General features: G+C 41.2%; 1 protein-coding gene across 3 annotated transcripts in view; it reads right to left on the minus strand.

The window, feature by feature from the left end:
- The window catches only part of ndufaf2 (NADH:ubiquinone oxidoreductase complex assembly factor 2), a 58,624-nt gene that overhangs the window by 22,158 nt on the left and 10,258 nt on the right, over positions 1–26,208 (minus strand). Inside the window, exon 1 of one of the 3 annotated variants that reach the window (XM_062024264.1) lies at positions 24,541–24,720. The exons of 1 other annotated variant lie outside the window; for it this stretch is intronic. In XM_062024264.1, coding sequence (XP_061880248.1) covers positions 24,541–24,619 — 79 coding nt within the window. In that variant the 5' untranslated portion in view covers positions 24,620–24,720. Of the gene's footprint in view, positions 1–8,596; positions 8,667–24,540; positions 24,721–26,208 lie in introns of those variants that run through there. One more of the 3 variants, XM_062024265.1, reaches the window with a different exon arrangement.

Below are 26,208 nucleotides of genomic sequence, written 5' to 3' on the forward strand. Positions count from 1 at the left end.
ATTTAATAATCACTTATTCTTCTGTTGTTTGGATGCTTTACATTAGTTTTGGACGATACCACAAATTTGGGTATCAATCCGATACCAAGTAGTTACAGGATCATACATTGGTCATATTCAAAGTCCTCATGTGTCCAGGGACGTACACTATATTGCCAAAAGTATTTGGCCACCTGCCTTTACTCACATATGAACTTGAAGTGCCATCCCATTCCTAACCCAAAGGGTTCAATATGATGTCGGTCCACCTTTTGCAACTATTACAGCTTCAACTCTTCTGGGAAGGCTGTCCACAAGGTTGCGGAGTGTGTTTATAGGAAGTTTCGACCATTCTTCCAAAAGCGCATGGGTGAGGTCACACACTGATGTTGGTCGAGAAGGCCTGGCTCTCAGTCTCCGTTCTAATTCATCCCAAATGTGTTCTATCGGGTTCAGGTCAGGACTCTGTGCAGGCCAGTCAAGTTCAACCACATCAGACTCTGTCATCCATGTTTTTATGGACCTTGCTTTGTGCACAGTCATGTTGGAAGAGCAAGGGGCCCGCTCCAAACTGTTCCCACAAGGTTGGGAGCATGGAATTGTCCAAAATGTTTTGGTATCCTGGAGCATTCAAAGTTCCTTTCACTGAAACTAAGGGGCCAAGACCAAATCCTGAAAAACAGCCCCACACCATAATTCCTCCTCCACCAAATTTCACACTAAGCACAATGCAGTCCGAAATGTACCGTTCTCCTGGCAACCTTCAAACCCAGACTCTTCCTGAGGGCGTTTTAGTGTTATAGCTTCACCTTTATCGTTAGTTTTTAAGCCAAAATGCGTCGGTCTACACACTGTGTCTGCTTGTAAGCTGTTGAACATGCTCATCTTCTCATAAAACCAACAATGCTACGACGTGACGACGACTGCGGGGCGGGGGACCGGTACCTTTTAGAGGCAGTATAGTACCGAATATGATTTGTTCTATAACAATACCGGAATACCGTACAACCCTAGTATACACTTAAATAAATAAATGATAAATGGGTTGTACTTGTATAGCGCTTTTCTACCTTCAAGGTACTCAAAGCGCTTATGTTTAAAGCTTATGAGGAAGTAAGGTGCATATTTATTATTGGTACAGTAGCAGTCAAAACTTTGGGGATGGTTTACAAAGCCACAAAACGAAACTTTTGACTAGAAATATGTGAAAATGTATTATTATAATTAGTACATGTCAGCCAAAGACTATAGGGATGTGCATGGTTTACATTTTAAAAGTTACTAGTACCAAATCGTTACCAGTAGTCTTAACTAGTACTTTAAAAAAAAAAAGGAAACATACACAAATTTGACAAAAAAACGTCACCTTAAAAAATAAGTAGAATATTCCTGTGTGCAGAGAAATATCGTTTTTTGAGTGAGAGATAAGTGACATCTCTCACTCTGCTGACAGTTTCGGCTGACACTTCAGCCTACGTCAAGAGCTGTCTCAGAGCTTCCTGCTGTGACGTGTCTCAAAACAGTTGGTCGGGTTGGGGAACTTTATTTCGAAAGTTTCTCCCAGCCTTGGCATCCCTTGAGTGCGGAAGCATGCATGCCCACCTCATCCCTGTTTACCATGAATTGATTAACGTGGACCCAAACTTAAACAAGTTGAAAAACTTATTCGGGTGATACCATTTAGTGGTCAATTGTATGGAATATGTACTGTACTGTGCAATCTACTAATACAAGTTTCAATCAATCAATCAATGGTATCTCGCCTCCTGATTTCCATATATGGCCAGGTGAAGTTAGGGAACTTTATTTTGAAAGTATCCTGGCCTGACCAGTGGTTTTTAGAAATGTCACACCAGGACAAAGTCTGACAAAAGGTGTGTCAGCCGAAACTGTCAGCAGGTAAAAGTCTTTTCTCATTCAAAAAATGCAACACACAAAAATCTTGTACCTTCTTCAATAATATAAATAGAATGATAACTAAGTAATACTAATACGTAACACAGAGAATGCAAAAAAACGACCTGTTTCGTTGATGCTCACAATTCCAGGGTTTGTGATTTCGTGAATGCATCTTGCTGGTCGTATCTTTTTAGTTTTGCTTCAGTCAGGACGCTACATTACTTACAAAACGTTACTCGTACAAAATTACTGCCAAGCACTTCTTGCATTCATTTTAGCTCCAAACTGAGGCTCAGATAGAACCATCTTTTGTGATTACTACCGTTTGCATCAGCACCGGTGGCATAATGGAACCGAGTTCCGGTACCCATCCCTACTCAGTGTTTCCCACACATTCATTTATTTGTGGCGGCCTGCCACGAAAGAATTAAGGCCGCCACAAAAAAAAAAAATTTAAATTTATTTTTTAATTTATTTATTTTTTTAAATATTTTTTTATTTTTTGTGTCCTGTCAAGCTTCTCAGGCAAATCATATAGTTGATGTAGATGCCCATATCGGCTGTTCAGATTTACTTTACAAAAGAGAAGTGTAGGATCAAGATTTTTGGAGCTCTTTGTTCAGTGGATCAGATGTTTGATGAAGCTTTGTGTCTATCTACCACCACTACTGTTTTCTGTTTATTTGTTACTGACTGTGGCAGGACACCTCTGCCTCTGTTTCACTTTATGTTGCTGGTAAATAATATGGTTGTAGTAGTAGGCTAAAGTGAAATTATTAAGTATGCACTAATTAAAGGGGCAGAGCTTTAAGAGACATTTTAGCTTTTATATTTTTATAAGATATATTTTTTGTAAGAACCACAATTTATAAATATATTTCAGTGAATAACTTATTGTTCAAATCTGTATATAAATATGTACATAAAGTGTTGTAATTATATTGTAAAATGGATGGATGGATGGATGGACGTTTAAAACAAAACTGTTGTTATTAATTAGTAAGTATACATTTTTTGAGCCTTTTTAGAGAAAATCATATCATTATAGTAAATTATGCAAATTACTCGATGATGTCATGGTGACCACGCCCATAGCCACGCCTCCACCGCCACAGGTATCTTGGCAGTTTATGGGAAACACTGCTACTTATAAGACTGACAAAACAATGATGGTCTTTTTCTTTTCTTTTTTTTACCATATTTTTATTTTTGGCTATCATTTTTTTTGGTAATGTATTCTCAATGGAAAATATTGAAATAATTACTTTGTATTCCTTACTTTTGTTCTTAACACTATGATACGTTTATTTCCTAATTATTAATGATTTAATTTAATTATTTTCATAAAATTGTTTCTATTTTTTTAATCATGCATTTATTAGTTCCCTAAAAGTATTTATTTTAATGTGTTCAATTAGTTTCTAACACCAAGTACACAACACATGGAGGCTAACAGCAATATCAACAAATATCATTTATATATACAGTATATATATATTTTTAAATTACTGGGTGATTTTTACCCTGTGTCTTCAGTGAACTGGTATGAGTAAAAAAAAAAAAACAGGACAAGAACAGAAAGTGTGTTGTGTGGCTTTGTGTTTCCATTAATGGCCTGTGAGCTGCAACATTATATGTGAAACGCATTAAGTTGATGAAAACCCAACATTTCCTGTGCTGAACTTTAATTGTGAAAGCTTTTATAACAATGTAATGGAGGGCTTTTAGTGCATATTGTATGTAATAATATACTAGATATTGATTGCTATAAACTATGTATTTGTATTAGTGCTACATTACGATTGCAAAGCCTCAGCCTATTACATTTCCAATATTAAAATGTTTTCTATAATGTAAAAGTAAGTACCGGTAGTTAGACTAAAAGCGTATTTGCCAAAATCCAGCTTTGATGTTATAAAGCCCTTCTGGGAACATGTTTGGTAGCTTTAAAGGGCCCCTTTAATGCTGACAAGACAACATTGGCATCTTTTTCACAGCTGTGGACCTAAAATAATGTCTACATGTAAAATACCACCCAAAATAGACACAGTGGTGATTGTAGGCTTGTTTTCTAACACGTTTCTGCCCATTTTGGAACGCCCACTCTTAGCCCTACAATGTCAGCCTGCTGACGTCCCCTACAGAAGACTGGAAACAAATCTATATAGAGTAGTATGTGTTTTGGAGGAGTCTTCATCCCGAATCACCATATTTTCATGCAGAATTTGAAGGAATTATCAAATATGTCTGCCAGATGCAACTAAGGCTCTGTCTACACTAAGTCGGATAACCCCTTAAACGAATAATTATTTAGCCTAAGCCCCGTTTCAGCCTCACTAAACCATCGTTTAAGGTGCCCCTCCTTGGATAATTCTTTACACGGGTAAGTGTGCCGTGTATTTCTTGAATCTCCGGCTCTAAACTTTGTATGGACTCATCGATCGTTTACAAATTGAGTTCGGAGGGGAAGTGACGTCGGAAAGAACGCGCCACAGCCAGCTTCATAACAACCTGTTTCCACTCGGAGGTAAACACTAGAAAGATGGAGGCGAGTCATCCAGACATGCCCGTGTTTCCCCTTCCTCTACATGTACAAACGTTTGTGGAAATCACACATGAATACCTTAAGAGAAAGCGATTTCAGCTATTTGGGATACGACACTTCTCAGGCGGCAAGAGAACTTTCCAATGAGTTAGTGAGTTAATGCTGCAAGGGGTTCTGGGTATTTGTTCTGTTGTGTTACGGTGCGGATGTTCTCCCGGAATGTGTTTGTCATTCTTGTTTGGTGCGGGTTCACAGTGTGGCGCATATTTGTAACAGTGTTAAAGTTGTTTATACGGTCACCCTCAGTGTGACCTGTATGGCTGTTGACCAAGTATGCCTTGCATTCACTTGTGTGTGTGAAAAGCCGTAGATATTATGTGATTGGGCCGGCCTTTTAAGGTTTATTGGCGCTCTGTACTTCTCCCTACGTCCGTGTACCACTCCGTACAGCTGCGTTTTAAAAAGTCATAAATTTTACTTTTTGAAACCAATACCGATAATTTCCGATATTACATTTTAAAGCATTTATCGGCTGATAACATCGGCAGTCCGATATTATCGGACATCTCTAAAAATAATAGTTTTGCATGCATTTATCCACACGGTCTATGTGGGAACGTTGGCTCCAGTCAGTAGATAACATCACACCAAGAGAGGGCGGCTTAATGAATCTGGTGATGGAAAGTTAGTTATCGACAGATTACTCAAAAACTCATTTATATTGTTGTACATCATTATTATATATTATAATAGATTATATGATGTTATCTAAAGAGAACATGTTAGTGAAATTTCGGTCATCTGGACACTACAGTATAAGTCCTTTAATGCTAATAATGAGTTGTGTTTTTCCATACCGTGTGTGGCTCCAAGAAGCACTATTGTGCATTGTAACTCTGCACTTGTCCATTGTAATCGAGGTCATCTATCACAGAAGGCATAGGAGGACACAAATGTCAGCTAGAATAGCAAACTAGCATAGCCTATTAGCTGAAGAAAACTGACGGATAGAAGCTTACATTTTTAAACTTGTAGTAGTGTTGTCCCGATACCAATATTTTGGTACCAGTACCAAAAATGTATTTCGATACTTTTCGGTACTTTTCTAAATAAAGGGGACCACAAAAAATGGTATTGCCTTTATTTTATTTGAAGTCTATCAACTTTTTGGGATGTTTTGGAGACATGAAAGCGCGTATCATATGTCTAAGACTAGCATTAGGGGGGCCACAGTGCAGGGAGAGCTTCTGGAGGTGAGAATCTTAAGTATAAATCGACGTTAAAACAGGACAAATTGGTGTTAAATTATTTTTTTCCAAACGCATCATGCCACTAAAGCAGACCTGGGCATTCTGCGGCCCGCGGGCCGCATCCGGCCCTTTGTGCGTCCCTGTCCGGCCCGCGTGAGGCCAATTATAAATTACAAAATAAATTTTAAAAAGTATCTATGTCGAGTGTGCAATACAACGGTGCTGCTTTTGTTTTGAAAATCGTTATCTGTATTACTTCCGTGTGGAGGTATGCGTGTGCGTGATTGTGAGTGAATGTGAACAACTGCAATTACAAAATAAAGTTGAAAAAACATCTATGTCCTGCGCGCAATACAACTGTGCTGCTTTTATTTTGAAAAGTATTATTTATGGGCGTGTGTCTGTGTGTAACCTGCGAGTGAAGGTGCACATGCAGCGACAAGTGATGCACGGTTTACACCCGAGACGCTAAAAAGAGAAAAGTTGATGAGGAATGCCGTGTTTTCAACAACACATGAACTGCAAAGCAACGTCCCCTCACCTGAGGTGCGTGCCTGCGCAATTGCGCACTGCTCAAGCGTCCGCTGCGCGCAGCAAGTATATGCCGCGCACCAAATCAAATCCCATCTGAATTCTAAACAAAATAAACATATTTATTCTATGGAATTTTGCAATGCAACTTTGAGTGACAGTGACAACAAGCGGCCCTAACGGTGTTCGTCAACACCGTTCAATTGAACACCGTTCAATTATTGTAACGTCTATCGAGATGCTTCGAGGACAGGAATTATATCGATCACTTTATTGAACAAAACTGTTTATATTCGGACATAACCAGACCAAAAACATGAGTAAAACAATTCTATCTCGAAAAACTAGTCATTTTCTGCCGTACAAACCAGGCCAAAACCAACTTGTCATCTGTCACCAACACGCATAGCACTAAGCCACTGGTGCGTTTAAGGCCACACAAAAAGTCGGACAACTCAAACACCCCACAAAGTTACACTATGACTCCTCAGTCATACGTGTGCTTATTTTACTGTCATTTATTATTAATGTTAATTTATATATATTAGTCATGGAATGCTGTTACACACACTATGTTGAAGTATTACTATTATTATTATTTATCTTACGGTATATATCAAAAATAATATTGAGCAAAATTTAATTGAAATATTGTCGATGTGGCCCTCCAGCAGTGCTCGGGTAGCTCATGCGGCCCCCGGTAAAAATTAATTGCCCACCCCTGCACTAAAGTCTCACTCTAGTCATTTTCTGAAACTTGGCAGCCTTGGTATATACTGTACACCAGGCCTGGGCAATTATTTTGACTCGGGGGCCAAATTTAGAGAAACAAATGTGTCTGGGGGCCGGTATATCTAATTTTTAGGAAAACTAATACAAAACCTCACTATTAAGTCTGATTGAATGCTACAAATGTTATGACAGCCCGCCTTAAAAACGGAATGCAATTCTATTTTTTTTCTATGAACGATAAAACCCTGAATATTGAGAACATATGAACGTCACACCCCCTCTCAATCGACATATTTTACAATCAATCAGGGACGGCGTGGCGAAGTTGGTAGAGTGGCTGTGTCAGCAATCGGAGTGTAGCTGGTTACTGGGGTTCAATCCCCACCTTCTACCATCCTAGTCACGTCCGTTGTGTCCTTGGGCAAGACACTCCACCCTTGCTCCTGATGGCTGCTGGTTAGCGCCTTGCATGGCAGCTCCCGCCATCAGTGTGTGAATGTGTGTGTGAATGGGTGAATGTGGAAATACTGTCAAAGCGCTTTGAGTACCTTGAAGGTAGAAAAGCGCTATACAAGTAACCCATTTATCATTTATCATTTATATCAAGCCAAATGTAACAAACACAGCGAAATATGAACGCGAAGGGTAAGAAAACAACAAACTTCTACAATCTGATATATCATTAATTTTTAGAACTTGGTTGTAAAAATCTCCTTCGGCGTCTGTCCCTGACACCCACATTTCAGGCTGGCCGCTCTGGAAACACTCTGTGGAAACACTCCCCACCCACACTGCTTGGTGCCTCGTCTGACCTGCTGTGACGTAGATTACCATAGTAACTAGTAGGGTTGTATGGTATACGAGTATTAGTATAGTACCGCGATACTAATGAATCATATTCGGTACCATACCGCCTCTGAAAAGTACTGGTCCGCCACACCCTAAGATTTTTTTGTTAAAATAAAGCCAATAATGCAATTTTTTCTGGTCCCCTTTATTTGGAAAAGTACCAAAAAGTATCTAAATAATATTGGTATCAGGACAACACTAGTCACTAAAATATCATGCAAAAGCACAGATTCCAACCATTGAAGAGTTACGGTAATTTGAAATGATCACCGCATCATAATGGCAGCTACAGTTTCCATCTTAAAGATCTAAAAAAAATATTTGGGAATGTCCGGCGGGCAAGGTTGAAAAGCTTAACGGACCGCATGTGGCCCCCGGGCCTTAATTTGCCCAGGTCTGCTGTACAGTATATACTCTTTGACAGACTCTTGGGGACACAAAGTGACCTTTGCATAATATGGGACCTTTAATCAAGATCAATTGTCTTCCTTTGTGTTATGGTGTTTTGACCACAGTCTTTCCACCTTGGCAGAGGTTTAATTTGACTGAGTTTAGCATTTTGCTTTTCTATTTAACCACAGAAACAGTCCGAGTAGGAGAGTTAGGTGCCAGTGTTCCGTCTCGCATAGTGAGAGAAAGTGAAGGGGAGAGGCATGAAGGGTGTTAGGAGCTCTCCATCTCAGCGGGGCCCTCGTGACAGGCCGGCCTTCTCATCACTCACGAGGGGGAACCTACTTACCAATATGCACGCACACACACACTCACGCACGCACGCACACACACGAGCGAGCAAGCAAGCAGGCAGATTAACCTGAGGGACAGGAGTGAGAGCGCTGCCTCTCACCGTGAAGGACAAACAGCAGCATTGCGTCGCGCGGAGATGCCAGGGTCGGGGGAGGGTCCAGCAGCTGTAGGAATGAAATCCCGCCTCATAAATATTCATGAGCCACCTCACCTGTCTGAGTGCAACTCATCTGCGAGCCTCGGCGCACTACACAGCCGTGGGTGGGGGGATGGGAGGATAAGAGAGCGAGAGAGACTGGGAGGAGACTGGGAGGAGGGGGTTGCCGTGGCAGCCGGATGGGCGAGCCAATCAAACTGCTCGGAATAAGACGGCGTGTGCGTGCGTGTGCTCCGAGGGGGCTGCTCTTTGAACCCTGGATACACCCTGCTAAACTCCATCACCTGCTCCAACACACACACACAACTTGACACATTATCTCCCAGGTGACTCCTGCCGGGTGGAGGGGGGGGGGAGACCCGAGATATATATTTTTTCTACCTCCGCAATGTCGTTGCGGGCGTCTCGACTGTCAGGCGTCTTTGATGCCTCCTGAAGATGTCAGCGGAGGGAAAACAATCTGACTGGAAACATCTGGATGGAAGCAGATGAACAAATAATCTTCCTCTGACCGGTGGACCAGCGCCTCGCCCACATGGACATCGACACGAAGGCGCACCTGACTCCCTGCGGGCTACGGAGCAGGGAAGACATTTGCATCGCCTGCTTCTTGAATAACACAGCTGGTCTCGAGGCGAGGCCTTTACACTTACACTTTATTACAGACACGGTCTCACATTTCTGCAAAAGTTGTAGTCAGTGCATGCATGTGCAGCTTTTATAGCAGTGCTGTATAGCAGTGGTCCCCAACCTTTTTGTAACTGCGGACCGGTCAACGCTTGAAAATGTGTCCCACGGACCGGGGGGCGGAGGGGGTATTTTTATTTTATTTTTATTTTTTTGTCATAAAAAAATACAATCATGTGTGCTTACGGACTGTATCCCTGCAGACTGTATTGATCTATACCAGACCTGGGCATTCTGCGGCCCGCGGGCCGCATCCGGCCCTTTGTGCGTCCCTGTCCGGCCCGCGTGAGGCCAATTATAAATTACAAAATAAATTTTAAAAAGTATCTATGTCGAGTGTGCAATACAACGGTGCTGCTTTTGTTTTGAAAATCGTTATGTGTATTACTTCCGTGTGGACGTATGCGTGTGCGTGATTGTGAGTGAATTACAAAATAAAGTTGAAAAAACATCTATGTCGTGCGCGCAATACAACTGTGCTGCTTTTATTTTGAAAATTATTATTTATGGGCGTGTGTCCGTGTGTAACCTGCGAGTGAAGGTGCACATGCAGCGACAAGTGATGCACGGTTTACACCCGAGACGCTAAAAAGAGAAAAGTTGATGACGAATGGCGTGTTTCCAACAAGAAATGGACTGCAAAGCAACGTTCCCTCTAAGGTGCGTGCCTGCGCAATTGCGCACTGCTCAAGCGTCTGCTGCGCGCAGCAAATATATGCCGCGCACCAAATCAAATCCCATCTGAATTCTAAACAAAATAAACATATTTATTCTATGTAATTTTGCAATGCAACTTTGAGTGACAGTGACAACAAGCGGCCCTAACGGTGTTCGTCAACACCGTTCAATTGAACGCCGTTCAATTATTGTAACGTCTATCGAGATGCTTCGAGGACAGGAATTATATCGATCACTTTATTGAGTAAAACTGTTTATATTCGGACATAACCACACCAAAAACATGAGTAAAACAATTCTATCTCGTAAAACTAGTCATTTTCTGCCGTACAAACCAGGCCAAAACCAACTTGTCATCTGTCACCAACACGCATAGCACTAAACCACTGGTGCGTTTACGGCCACACAAAAAGTCGGATAACTCAAACACCACAAAAAGTTACACTATGACTCCTCAGTCATATGTGTGCTTATTTTACTGTCATTTATTTTTAATGTTAATTTATTTATATTAGTCATGGAATGCTGTTACACACACTATGTTGAAGTATTACTATTATTATTAATTATTATTATTTATCTTACGGTATATATCAAAAATAATATTGAGCAAAATTTAATTGAAATATTGTCGATGTGGCCCTCCAGCAGTGCTCGGGTTGCTCATGCGGCCCCCGGTAAAAATTAATTGCCCACCCCTGATATATACCCTTTTGTGCGAATGAGTGTAAATGGGGGAGGGAGGTTGTTTGGGTTGGTGCACTAATTGTGAGTGTATCTTGTGTTTTTTATGTTGATTTAATTTATTTAAAAAAAATAAAAATAAAAAATTCTTAATTTTTTATTTCTTGTGCGGCCCGGTACCAATCGCTCCACGGACCGGTACCGGGCCGCGGCCCGGTGGTTGGGGACCAGTGCTGTATAGCTTCAGCTATCCACTAAAAATAAGTCAACACACAGTCGGTGTCTGTAACTGACAACACAAGCGAGGAGCAAGAGGCGGTGCTGTGCCGCTGCATTAGTGCTGCCGGTTCACGTGTGTGTTTACCTTTTTGCAGAGGATAGTAAATATATACAGTAGAGATGTGCGATAATATCGGCAGGCCGAAATTATCGGCCGATAAATGCTTTAAAATATAATATCGGAAATTATCGGTATCGGTTTCGAAAAGTAAAATTAATGACTTTTTAAAACGCCGCTGTACGGAGCGGTACATATCCGGTAAAACACGGACGTAGGGCATACTTGCCAACCCTCCCGATTTTCCCGGGAGACTCCCGAATTTCAGTTCCCCTCTTGAAAATCTCCCGGGGCAACCATTCTCCCGAATTTGTCCCGATTTTTACCCGGACAACAATATTGGGGGCGTGCCTTAAAGGCACTACCTTTAGCGTCCTCTACAACCAGTCGTCACGTCCGCTTTTCCTCCATATAAACAGCGTGTCGGCCCAGTCACATAATATATATGTAGTGCCCAAGACCAGACTTAAAACCAGGGGAGACAGGGCCTTCTCTGTGGTAGGCCCTAAGATCTGGAACAATATGCCCCTCCATGTTCGAACTGTTCCCACAGTGGAGTGTTTTAAGTCTCGTCTTAAGACCCACTTTTATTCTCTGGCTTTTAACACTACGTGAGTTGTGTGGTCCTCTGTTGTCCTCTGTGTTTTTAAAATTTTGATTTCTATTTACTGTTTTAATTGGTTTTACCCTTTAAAATCGTTTTTAATCATATTTATTTTATATTGTTTTTTATATTGGTTTTATATGTATTTATTTTTTGTTTTTATTCAGTCATTGGTGGAGCTAAGGATAATATTTGAATATTGTTTTTAATATTGTTGTGCACCATTTTGGAAACATGTTGTTTAAATGTGCTATATAAATAAAGTGGATTGGATTGGATTATATGTGGCTATTACAGACACATAAGTGAATGCAAGGCATACTTGATCAACAGCCATACAGGTCACACTGAGGGTAGCCGTATAAGCAACTTTAACACTGTTACAAATATGCGCCACACTGTGAACCCACACCAAACAAGAATGACAAACACATTTCGGGAGAACATCCGCACCGTAACACAACATAAACACAACAGAACAAATACCCAGAACCCCTTTGCAGCAGTAACTCTTCTGGGACGGTAAAATATACACCCCCGCTACCAACAAACCCCCCCCCCCCCCCCCCCCCACCACAACCCCGCCCACCCCGCCCATCTCCCGAATTCGGAGGTCTCAAGGTTGGCAAGTATGCTCTAGTATACTCTGGACTGAAGCTGTGTGCCTTCATTGTTTTTGTAGCTGTTGTTTTGAGGAATGTTTTAAAAAAATAATGCACTTAGTGAAAGTCGAAGTATAGTATTTCCTATAGTTGTAGTGGGTATCAGGATTATCTCAGGGAGAGCATGTTCCAAATTCCAAGCTGTTTTGAGGTATGTTAAAAAAAATAATGCACTTTGTGACTTCAATAATAAATATGGCAGTGCCATGTTGGCGCTTTTTTCCATAACTGGAGTTGAAGTTGTTCTCTTATTTTGGAAAACCTAGTTTTTGATTGATTGATTGAAACTTGTATTAGTAGATTGCACAGTACAGTACATATTCCGTACAATTGACCACTAAATGGTAACACCCGAATAGGTTTTTCAACATGTTTAAGTCGGGGTCCACGTTAATCAATTCATGGTAAAGTTACATTGTTTAATGCATCCAGCGGGGCATCACAACAACATTAGGCATAATAATGTGTTAATTCCACGACTGTATATATCGGTATCGGTTGATATCGGAATCGGTAATTAAGAGTTGGACAATATCGGAATATCGATTATCGGCAAAAAAGCCATTATTGGACATCTCTAATATACAGTAAGTTGTATCCCGGATAGTAATCCTTTCCAAACCGTCCAACAAATATTAAGTCATGCAGAAACCAAAGCAATAGTGCAAATCCCTCCAACACTGTGGTTGTGTGATACAGACCAGTAATTCTTAACCATAGGGCCCCCTAAAGGGCCGCCAAAAATATCTGTTTCTCAGCTGTGGTCTGTATGGGCCACAGTGGCACTCGGTTGTAATACACTTTTCTACCACTTGTGGCAGTAATGACAATATAAAAAAAAAAGAAGTCTGAAGCTAAAGTCATAGAGAGGTTTCTTAGCCGCAAAAAATATGACTAAAGTGGTGAAGCTGTATTTTCATTTGCACTTTAATTTCTTTGACAGTTTGTTTAAGAAACACATGTTATTGTTATATACTATTAATTATGTATTTTAGGACTCCGTAATTTAATATATTTGATTGTCATCAGTTTCTATGACTCCCTTCTTATGCAGTATATTTGATTAGTATTTGTTTTTGTAATCACCCTGACCTACGCCTTGTTATGATTAACACCTGCTTTACATTAGTTTTGGATGATACCACAAATTTGGGTATCAATCGGATATCAAGTCGTTACAGGATCATACATTGGTCATATTCAAAGTCCTCATTTGTCGAAGGACATAGGAGCCGGTACTTTTCATAGGCGGTAGAGATGTCCGATAATATCGGACTGACGATATTATTGTCCGATAAATGCTTTAAAATGTAATATCAGAAATGATCGGTATCGGTTTCAAAAAGTAAAATTTATGACTTTTTAAAACTCCGCTGTACAGAGTGGTACACGGATGTATGGAGAAGTACAGAGCAGTTGCGTCTCCCAGTCATACTTGCCGATTTTCCCGGGAGACTCCCGTATTTCAGTGCCCCTCCTGACAATTCTCCCGAATTTCTCCCGATTTCCACCCAGACAACAATATTGGGGGCGTGCCTTAAAAGCAATAATAAATATGGCAGTGCCATGTTGGCACTTTTTTCCATAACTTGAGTTGATTTATTTTGGAAAACCTTGTTACATTGTTTAATGCATCCAGCGGGGCATCACAACAAAATTAGGCATAATAATGTGTTAATTTCACGACTGTATATATCGGTATCGGTTGATATTGGAATCGGTAATTAAGAGTTGGACAATATCAGAATATCGGATAACTGCAAAGAAGCCATTATTGGACATCTCTATTAGGCGGTATAGTACCGATTATGATTCATTAGTTTTGCGGTACTATACTAATACCGGTATACCGTACAACCCTAGTCAGTACCTACTGTATAAAAGTACAGAAGTCGGTGCCCGTCCCTACTTGCAACTTTCTTTGGCCCCACAAGGTTCTGCCATCTCAGCTAGAGACTACAAAGTGGAAGCCTAAGTCAGATCAGGGTTTAGGGAATTGAACTGCACTGGTCTAGAACTGAAGAGAACAAAAATACCTGGTCTGAGTCTCTTATATTTCTTTCCAGTTGAGCGCAGGAGCGTGGGAGAGAGGGACGAGCACCACTGGGCCAGTCTTTATGAAGATGGAGTGATGGGATAAGCATCAGTGATACCGGGGCAACCAGGTACCAATCCAGACTCCATCTCTCTTTTCTTTATCCTTCCATTCTCTTCCACAGGGGGAAAAAGCATAAGGGATGTGTGAGGCCTGTAACCATGGTTACCTATTAGCTGCGAGCCTTGTGACGCAAAGCGAGGTTTAGAGGGAAAAGGCCAGCCCTTGTTTTACACCCCGAGAGGCGGAGCTTAGGCATAAAAGTCGGTCCGTTTTTTATTTTTTATTCAGTTTGTCCCCGCTGAAGCCGCCGAGGCTCGAGTAGAAAGGAGAATAATTCATATGAAGGAACGCTGATTTCCCCCGAGTGCGACTTTTAACTAAACGCAGGCACAGTCGCGGGGAGGAGGGATATCCGCGCACTTAAGGCGACTAGCAGTCCTCGCCAAGCCAGCCAGGAAGTCGGCGTCCTTTTGTGTAAGCCCCACTTCCCCTCCTCCCTTGTGGGTGTGATGTCCATACAGGGAGCTGTCCACCCCTTTCTATTCACCTCCATCATCCGGCCGCCTTCCGTTGCACCTTCAGAACCCCCCGCCTCCATTAACCTGCCTCCACCTTCTTCTTCTCTCCCGTCTGACCGTTCCACCCACTCATTTCACCCTCTTTCTGTCAAAAAAAAAAGAGCCTCATTTCACTTTCACTCTCGTCATTCTTCTCCCCTATCCGCTCTATAATTTCCTCCCGTATGTCAGCATCCCGCTTGTTCTTTGTCACTCACTTTTTTCACCTTCTCTTGCTTTATCTCTGCCTCTCCCTGTCTGCTTCATTAAAACGTTCAGAATAGGCAGAAAAGGCCGTCTGTTCGGGCGCCAGCCGGACTTACGTGACAGGGAGCCCCTCAGGTGTCCCTGCACATCTGAGATGTATGCCCACCAGACAGCGAATGAACTCCACAGGCACGTTTTTGTGATGCCGGTGCAGAAGGGTATCAGGAAAAGTGTGATGGTAACCATAGAACCAGATATTGGACTTATGGTGACTTTGGGAAAGTGTCTGCTAGGTCGAATATGAGCAAAATAATCATGAATAATTTGCTCATAAGCAGGGGTCTCAAACTCAATTTACCTGGGGGCCACTGGATGCAGAAACTGGGTGAGGCTGGGCCGCAAGAAAAGATTTCTTAAAAAAATCTAACATGCACTTTTTAATGAATTCACCTTCTTTGAATGGCTTTCCCGCCCTAGCAACATACTTGCCAACTAGGGCTGTGAATCTTTGGGTGTCCCACGATTCGATTCAAAATCGATTCTTGGGGTCATGATTCGATTCAAAATCGATTTTTTTTTTCAATTCAAAACGATTCTCGATTCAAAAAAAAAAGAAAAAAAAAAAAAGATTTTTTCCCAATTCAAAAGGATTCTCTATTCATTCAATACATAGGATTTCAGCAGGATCTACCCCAGTCTGCTGACATGCAAGCAGAGTAGTAGATTTTTGTAAAAAGCTTTTATAATTGTAAAGGACAATGTTTTATCAACTGATTGCAATAATGTAAACACACAAATGTAAATCCAAGACAATATGTTGTCTGATTTATTCATGCTTGCACAAATTTTAAATAGAACAAAACGTTTTAACATCTGACTGAATTTGACTCAATTACTACTCACTCAGTTGCCAGAACAATAAAATACAGTAATACAACTCCTGTGACTGTAACATCAATAGAATACAATTGGTAGGCTTGCCTAGCTGCCAGTCTTTGCCAGAACTTGCCCAAACATTACCATAAATTACACAAAAATACTGTAACTGTTCATTATGAACTAGTTCTTTGTGTAAAACAACAAAATAAATGATTCATAAATCAAACGAGCTTAGGCTAGCTGCCTTTATATTTTTGAGAACATGCCATCATCCATCCATCCATCCATCCATCTTCCTCCGCTTATCCGAGGTTGGGTCGCGGGGGCAGCAGCCTAAGCAGGGAAACCCAGACTTCCCTCTCCCCAGCCACTTCGTCCAGCTCCTCCCGGGGGATCCCGAGGCGTTCCCAGGCCAGCCGGGAGACATAGTCTTCCCAACGTGTCCTGGGTCTTCCCCGTGGTCTCCTACCGGTTGGACATGCCCTAAACACCTCCCGAGGGAGGCGTTCGGGTGGCATCCTGACCAGATGCCCGAACCACCTCATCTGGCTCCTCTCGATGTGGAGGAGCAGTGGCTTTACTTTGAGCTCCCCTCCGGATGGCAGAGCTTCTCACCCTGTCTCTAAGGGAGAGCCCCGCCACCCGGCGGAGGAAACTCATTTCGGCCGCCTGTACCCGTGATCTTGTCCTTTCGGTCATGACCCAAAGCTCATGACCATAGGTGAGGATGGGAACGTAGATCGACCGGTAAATTGAGAGCTTTGCCTTCCGGCTCAGCTCCTTCTTCACCACAACGGACCGATACAGCGTCCGCATTACTGAAGACGCCGCACCGATCCGCCTGTCGATCTCACGGTCCACTTTTCCCTCACTCGTGAACAAGACTCAGAGGTACTTGAACTCCTCCACTTGGGGCGGGGTCTCCTCCCCAACCCGGAGATGGCACTCCACCCTTTTCCGGGCAAGAACCATGGACTCGGACTTGGAGGTGCTGATTCTCATCCCAGTCGCTTCACACTCGGCTGCGAACCGATCCAGTGAGAGCTGAAGATCCTGGCCAGATGAAGCCATCAGGACCACATCATCTGCAAAAAGCAGAGACCTAATCCTGCAGCCACCAAACCAGATCCAGATCTGGTTTGGTGAGAACATGCCACTTACACAAATAAAATTACACAAATACTAGTTCGTTATGTCTCTATTTTTCTTAACAAAACACAAGAGCAGTAATAAAATGTATGTCTGTAACATAAATAAAATTGGTAGGCTTAGGCTAGCTGCCTTTATATTTCTGAGAACTTCTGAGAACCAAAAATAAAATTATCTAATGATAATGTCAATGAGGGATTTTTAATCACTGCTATGTTGAAATTGTAACTAATATTGATACTGTTGTTGATAATATTCATTTTTGTTTCACTACTTTTGGTTTGTTCTGTGTCGTGTTTGTGTCTCCTCTCAATTGCTCTGTTTATTGCAGTTCTGAGTGTTGCTGGGTCAGGTTTGGTTTTGGAATTGGATTGCATTGTTATGGTATTGCTGTGTATTGTTTTGTTGGATTGATTAATTAAAAAAATAAAAAATTAATAAAAAATTAATAAATAATAAATATTTTTTTTAAAAATCGATTTTTTTTAAAATGAGAATCGATTCTGAATCGCAAAACGTGAAAATTGCGATTTGAATTCGAATCGATTTTTTCCCACACCCCTATTGCCAACCCTTCCGATGTTTCCGGGAAACTCCCGAATTTCAGTGCCCCTCCCGACAATCTCCCGGGGCAACCATTCTCCCGAATTTCTTCAGATTTTCACCCGGACAACAATATTAAGGGCGTGCCGTGATGGCACTACCTTTAGCGTCCTCTACGACATGTCGTCGCGTCCGCTTTTTCACCATACAAACAGCGTGCCGGCCTAGTCACATGGTGTATGAGGCTTCTGCAGACACACATAAGTGACTGCAAGACATACTTGATCAACAGCCATACAGGTCACACTGAGGGTGGCCGTATAAACAACTTTAACACTGTTACAAATATGCGCCACACTGTGAACCCACACCAAACACGAATGACAAACACATTTCGGGAGAACATCTGCACCGTAACACAACATAAACACAACAGAACAAATACCCAGAACACCTTGCAGCCCTAACTCGGGGCGGGGCGGGGTTTGGTGGTAGCGGGGGTGTATATTGTAGCGTCCCGGAAGAGTTAATGCTGCAAGAGGTTCTGGGTATTTGTTCTGTTGTGTTTATGTTGTGTTACGGTGCGGATGTTCTCCCGAAATGTGTTTGTCATTCTTGTTTGGTGTGGGTTCACAGTGTGGCGCATATTTGTAACAGTGTTAAAGTTGTTTATACGGACACCCTCAGTGTGACCTGTGTGGCTGTTGATCAAGTATGTCTTGCAGTCGCTTACGTGTGTCTGCAGAAGCCAAATACAACATGTGACTGGGCTGGCACGCTGTTTGTACAGGCTGTAGAGGACGCTAAAGGCAGTGCCGTCACGGCACGCCCTTAATATTGTTGTCTGGGTGAAAATCGGCAGAAATTCGATTTCTGGGAGGGGCACGGAAATTCGGGAGTCTCCCGGAAAAATCGGGAGGGTTTACAAGTATGATGCTGTCAAGCGCCATTCATATAAAACTCGTGGGCTGCTCTAACATTAAATTTTCATACTAAGCAAAATAACGTCTTGCTGGCCACAAATGGCCCGCGGGCCGCGTATTTGAGACCCCTGTTCATAAGCAATCAGATGGTAATATAAATAGAAGGGCTGTGCATCTTTGGGTGATTCCATTCGATTCTTGGGGGTAACGATTAAATTCAGAACAGATTCTCGATTCAAAATCTATACTTTTTTAATAACATGCAGCTGAGATAGACCCCAAAAGGGACAAGCGGTAGAAAATGGATGGATGGATGGATGCCAGTTCTAAGATTCACTACATTCTGCCATAAAATAAACATCTCTGATCAATTTCTATTATACTTAAAAGGAAACTGGTTTTGTTTTTAATAAAATGCTTCCAAAACATTTAATTAGGTCAAATACAAATAAGGCAACAAAAAGAAGTATCTAATACTTCTTTTTTCTAAAGTAAAGCTGTACAGCAAATATGAGCAGCTACAGTCGTGGTCAAAAGTTTACATACACATGTAAAGGACATAATGTCATGGCTGGTTTGAGTTTCCAATAATTTCTACAACTTTATTTTTTTTGTGATAGAGTGATTGGAGCACGTACTTGTTGGTCACAAAAAACATTCATGAAGTTTGGTTCTTTTATGAATTTATTATGGGTCTACTGAAAATGTGACCGAATCTGCTGGGTCAACAGCAATGTTAATATTTGGTTACATGTCCCTTGGCAAGTTTCACTGCAATAAGGCACTTTTGGTAGCCATCCACAGGCTTCTGGCAAGCTTCTGCTTGAGTTTTTGACCACTCCTCTTGACAAAATTGGTGCAGTTCAGCTAAATGTGTTGGTTTTCTGACATGGACTTAAGAGTTGCAGAAATGATTGGAAACTTATTACAGCCATGACATTATCTTCTTTACAAGGGTATGTAAACTTTTGACCACGACTGTATATGTACAGTATGTATATTTTTAAGTCATTTTTTGATTTTTTTTTAATCAATTAAGAATTATTACAAATAAAAAATCGCGATTATTCTGAAAATGTATCTTTTTTGACACCTCTAATAGATAGATAGATAGATAGATAGTACTTTATTGATTCCTTCAGGAGAGTTCTCTCAGGAAAATTAAAATTCCAGCAGCAGTGTACAGAATAACTATTAGCATAAAAATTACCGTTAATGCTGTGTTTATTTACCTAAATGAGGTGTTCATGGGTAGCAGGCAATAATTGTACATTTGGAGACTCAGCTTATTTTCCTTACTCTATAAATGATTCGGAGTGAAAACTCAGCTCTCCTTGACCACAAAGTCATGTATTAATAAGTATATTTCACAACACAGCAGAAACATAGCCAATGTTGTAGGAGCAAACTGTTCAGTCAGCCTTAATAGCGCCGATCGGTTCATTGCAAACAACAGAACGACAAATGTAACACGCATGTCTTTCACACTTACAGTATTATTTCCAACAAAATCTATAAGACACTGGTACAGCTCTGCATATAATATAAATGCAAATACAAGTCAGTCAAACAGAAAACTAGTAAGAAAAAGTAATCTTGTTCAAAGATGCATGTATTTTAGAGAAGAACTGATCGATCGGTCAATTTTCGTGAAAATGTACCGTATTTTACGGAGTATAAGTCGCTCCAGAGTATAAGTCGCACCGGCCGAAAATGCATAATAAAGAAGGAAAAAAACATATATAAGTCGCACTGGAGTATAAGTCGCATTTTTGGGGGAAATGTATTTGATAAAACCCAACACCAAGAATAGACATTTGAAAGGCAATTTAAAATAAATAAAGAATAGTAAACAACAGGCTGAATAAGTGTACGTTATATGACGCATAAATAACCAACTGAGAACGTGCCTGGTATGTTAACGTAACATATTATGGTAAGAGTCATTCAAATAACTTTAACATATAGAACATGCTATACTTTTACCAAACAATCTGTCACTCCTAATCGCTAAATTCCATGAAATCGTATACGTCTAGTCTCTTACGTGAATGAGCTAAATAATATTATTTGATATTTTACAGTAATATGTTAATAATTTCACACATAAGTCGCTCCTGAGTATAAGTCGCACCCCCAGCCAAACTATGAAAAAAACTGCGACTTATAGTCCGAAAAATACGGTATGTGATCGCCATTGCCAATGAATGCCTTTTAATGCCGAGCTGCTCCCCTGAGCTAATAATGATCACCTCTATTATGACAAACAAAATGCATTTCTTAGTACCTTATGCATCATTATCAAGTATCATTATTACTGGAGGACGAAGCTAAATATGTCACAAACTAATAACTTTGCTTTAAAAAACACCAAGAAATAAGTGCTTAGTTAACTTTAACAAGTGTAGATGGAACCACATTACAGCATACTTTACGGCATGAGCTTTTAACAGGAAATTAACAAGTAGATTAATAAGCATTAGAGAGAGATAAATGGTAAATGGGTCGTACTCGTATAGCGCTTTTCTACCCTTTTTTAAGGAACTCAAAGCGCTTTGACACTATTTTCCACATTCACCCATTCACACACACACACACACACACATTCACACACTGATGGATAAAAACAATTGTTGATGTGTCAGCATTGTCTCAGTCAGTACATGACTGCATGGTGGTGGATACCATAGTTTTTGTTAATGATTACAACATCAGAGAATAATTCCCTGGACACAGGAGGACTTTGAGAGCAAAAACCAAACGATTTAAATGAATAGTAGATAGCAGTTTTTTTGCTTTTCTTTTCAGTTATTGCATTGACTGGGTTTTGCTCAAACAATTGAATTAAATAAAGGACCGTAAGGAACTAATTTAAAAAGTGTGTTGACATTATTACACTGTCAACAGCACTCAGTATGAATACATTGAAAAATACATACATACATAATAGATGTGATCGGTATTGGTATTAGCTGATGTCACTCACGGATGATAGGAACATCCCTAATTTATTCGTTTAATTCAATTATTTGTTTAATAAAGCAAATTTAAAAATCTTTCTTAATATGATTATGTGCAACACAACCATAGTACCATATTTGTTTGGACTTTAAAACACACTTTTTGGGGGAATTTTGCCTATCTTTCACAATCATTATGAAAGACATGACAATGGATGGATTTTTTAAAATGCATTCTAACTTGTAAATAACAGAAAATAAGAGTCCACTTACAGCAGAGCCAATGGGAGCTCCTCTATTTCGCCAATAAAATCTGATAAATAACCTTTCAAAAACCGCCAACAATAAACCATTTACAATTCGTCATTTGAATATTAACCAAGTATTAGTGATATTGTTATTATGAGTGCTAACACAGACCAACTATTTATAGCGGCGCCATGATCATCGAGCAGTCTGCTGCTTCCTGTAAGTTTATTGTAGATCATAAATCATGCATCTCACTTGGACATGAGACGTCTGAGTAGGTATTCCGACAAGTTTGTACACGTTGACAGCCATTTAAGACCCGAAACTGGCGAGGACAACACGAAAAGACTGCTTTTCATATTATGCAGCTCATATTTATTTGACAGATATTGAAATATCTTGTGTGACATCATGCACAAAAGTGCACTTTATCTGTTTTTAACTATTATAGTGGCGTTCTGTACAAAAAGTGCACTTTAATTTAGTGTTGTTTTGATACGTCATCTTGGTGACATCATGCACAAAAGTGCACTTATAGCTTGTTTTAAAATGTCTCTGACAATCTTGCACTTTCTGTTTTGAATTGACATGAATGTTTGTGCCACTGCTTAATAACTTTAATAAATACTGTTTTGGTTAATAGACTTAGTTGTGATTTCCCTCTCTGCATGAAAGTTTAAAATGAGCATATATTAATGAAGTATGAACAAGAATGTTTTAATGTAGACACAGAATCATTATACTGCTGTGATTATATGCATCAAGTGTTCATTCAAGACTAAGGCAAAATATAGAGATTAACTGTATATCGTGTATCGTGACATGGCCTAAAAATATTGAGATATTAATAAAAGGCCATATCGCCCAGCCCTATGTTCAATAAATGACGCTAACAAGTACCGGTAAGCAAGCAACACCAAAACTTTGATGTTTCATTGAGAATATAGAACATTACGCACGGCGCTCAAAAATCTGTCAAAATGTTTTAGTATGATTTTGGTAAGCTACAAAGTCGCACCGCTTGATGAATTGTCGAACATACGAGTATTAATATGGTGCTTGTAAAAGGACCGCAAAATGGCACCTATGAGGAGATATTATCTGGCGTTTTGTTTCGCAATATTATACAAAACCAACTTTTCTTACCTGTTGGTACTGTCATGATCTGTGGTCTGGATCATGTTTTTTGTTATTTTCTTTTAGTTTAAGACTCCATTAGTTCCTGTTTTTGTGCACCCTTGTTTGTTTTAGTTTCCATGGCGATCTATTAGTTTCACCTGCCTCTGGTGTTCGGGACACGCACTTGCTCTAATCAAGAGACCAGAATTTAAGCCTAGCTTTGCCTGTCAGTCAGCCTGGCGTCATTGCTTGTGTCATGCTGCTCGTTTTCATGTCCAATCCCAAGTTTTTGCTAGTTGCTCGTTTCATGCCACAGTAAATCTTGTTTGTTCCATGCCATAGTCCATGTTAAGTGTTTAGCTTCTATGTTTCCTGCTTTAAGTTATTTTTGTTCGTTAGCTTCTCGTGTGAACGGCACGCTTTTCTTTTGTTTGGTTCCGGTCTTTGTCCTGTGTAGGATTCATTGAGAAAATAAATATGTTCCTACCTTCAAGTCCTGTCCGGAATAGTCCGTTTGCGTCCTGGGAGAACAAACCTCGCAGTAAGTTGCGACCCCCCCGTTTTGACAGGTACCTGCTGAGATCTGCATAAGTCCTGAAAATTTGCGCCTGTCCGCCATTATAGTCTGCGTCATAGGCAATAAACTCCTTGTTTTGGTCTATCCTTTTGATGTGGGGCATTCATCCTCCGTTGTTGCCACTTGTAATATAATGTAGCGTACAGTTCTAACATATCTGTCAGTAGACTTGCTATGGAAGCGCTAACAAAACGCCGGTACAACTAAGATGACGGGGAGAAGACGCTGTTGGAGTCAAGCAATGTAAATAAGACCGCCCACAAAACAGCGGATCCTGAAGAGACGGTCAGAAAGCGACTTAAAGATGGCCTGTAAAACATAATCTATGCCACTTTTTGACCAAACGACCATTACATGTTATTGAGATCACAAGAAAGTGTTTTAAATATATTTTAAAAAATCATAATGTGCCTTATATACGGTGCGCCTTTTTTGTGAAAATAGACCTGAATAATCGACAATGCACCTTATAACCCGGTGCGCCTTATGGTCTGAAAAATACGGTAGTAAACATGTTGTTACATGAATGACGGTGTCATTTAGAGATACGACTAAAATACTTGATAGAGCTCTCATCTTGGCTCTACGAGATCAACTCAATGAGTTCTCAAGTACGAAGTAAAGACTTCATTTTGAACCGCGGTGACATTGGCCGCCTCGCCCTACTTGGAACGTTCTCCCACTGGAATTGAATTCCTTTATCTCAGCGTGAGCATCCATCTTTGCAAATGCTTTTTTAATTTAGTAGTTAAGCCACTCCGTGATGTTCGCACACACACACACACACACACACACAAACACACACACACACACACACACACACACAATACTTTGCAACCTGGTGCGACAAGCCAAGCCCACTTTGCGCCTCTGTAGCGATTAAACAACCTTCATTTAAACCTTGCGCACTGCGAAGCTGCTGATCAATTAACGTGATTTACCGTAGCGAGCCTGGACATCGCCAACCGCGCGTGGTAAACACTGCCTTGATGTCCTACTGTAGGGTAGACCTTCCGTCATGGCACCCAGGGGATGACTTGGGCAGAATAAACAGCCATTTGGACCGGCGTCTATTCCACCGCCGCGACTCTTTCCATGGAAATAAGCGGCTTGAATCAACGCTCTGATGACACGCGGCCATCTGTTGTTGTGCTAAGTGTGTTAGGGCATGAAGCGGGGAGGAAAATACACACAATGGCTGATTCCTTTTAAACACAAAGCAGATACAAATGCATGCGCCGCGTCGCTCGCCGTCCCTAGAGTGGAGCCGTCCTGAAATAGCGGAGCCGAGGCCTTTTCGGTTTTGGCTGATCAAATAAATAATAGACAAAAGGCAGAGGGATGGTGACGGGACGACAAGAAGCCAGCGCGCCTTTTCTCTGACACAGCGTGGCGCACCTCTGAGGAACCTCTGAATCCCTTCCTTTCTGCGGGATGGATTAAAACTGCATGGCAGACGCTGCTAAAAATGAATAGGGCTAAAAATACTCGCTTTTCAGTCAAGACATGAAAGGAAGCTGCCTTTCCTCTGTCCGGTATTGAGCAGCCATTGATTCGGAGACAAAGGCAACACCTCCTCAAAGAGGTAAGAAAAATAGCAATCATACAGGCAATTATTTTCAAATGCGCCTGCAGCGGCCGATAATGTCAGTGCGCCTTCTCTTCTTTCTAAAATAATACAAAAAAAAAAAAGGAGGCGGCGACAGCGGGACGTCAGAAGCTGCAGGCGCGAAGACGAATGAGCCCACGTCCGCGTGGCGCTTTGGCTTTCATCAGCATGACACGGCGACCTCATGCAGTGCGAGGCCGGGCCGGCCCGGGCCTACGGGACCAAGAGTGAAATAATTATTGATCCCATATTCAGCTGAGCCAACAACAAGGAGAGACTGCTGGATGGACAGCCAGTTGGACATGGACGCACGGGTGATGCAGTTAGAGATGTCCGATAATGTCGGCCGATAAATGCTTTAAAATGTAATATCCGCAATTATCGGTATCGGTTTCAAAAAGTAAAATTTACGCCGCTGTACGGAGTGGTACACGGACATAGGGAGAAGTACAGAGCAGTTGCGTCTCCCAGTCATACTTGCCAACCCTCCCGATTTTCCCGGGAGACTCCCGAATTTCAGAGCCCCACCCGAAAATCTCCCGGGGCAACCATTTCCACCCAGACAACAATATTTGGGGGCGTGCCTTAAAGGCACTGAATTTGCGTGCCGGCCCAATTACGTAACATCTACGGCTTTTCACACACACAAGTGAATGCAAGGCACACTTGGTCAACAGCCATACAGGTCACACTGAGGGTGGCCGTATAAACAACTTTAACACTGTTACAAATATGCGCCAAACAAGAATGACAAACACATTTCGGGAGAACATCCGCACCGTAACAAATACCCAGAACCCCTTGCAGCACTAACTCTTCCGGGACGTTACAATATACAACACTTCACCTCAACTCGGCCCCCCCCCAACCCCGCCCACCTCAACCTCCTCATGCTCTCTCAGTGAGAGCATGTCCCAAATTCCAAGCTGCTGTTTTGAGGCATGTTAAAAAAAATAATGCACTTTGTGACTTCAATAATAAATATGGCAGTGCCATGTTG

Source organism: Entelurus aequoreus, linkage group LG17 (genome assembly GCF_033978785.1).
Source record: "Entelurus aequoreus isolate RoL-2023_Sb linkage group LG17, RoL_Eaeq_v1.1, whole genome shotgun sequence".
In the NCBI taxonomy this organism is placed as follows: Eukaryota; Metazoa; Chordata; class Actinopteri; order Syngnathiformes; family Syngnathidae; genus Entelurus; species Entelurus aequoreus.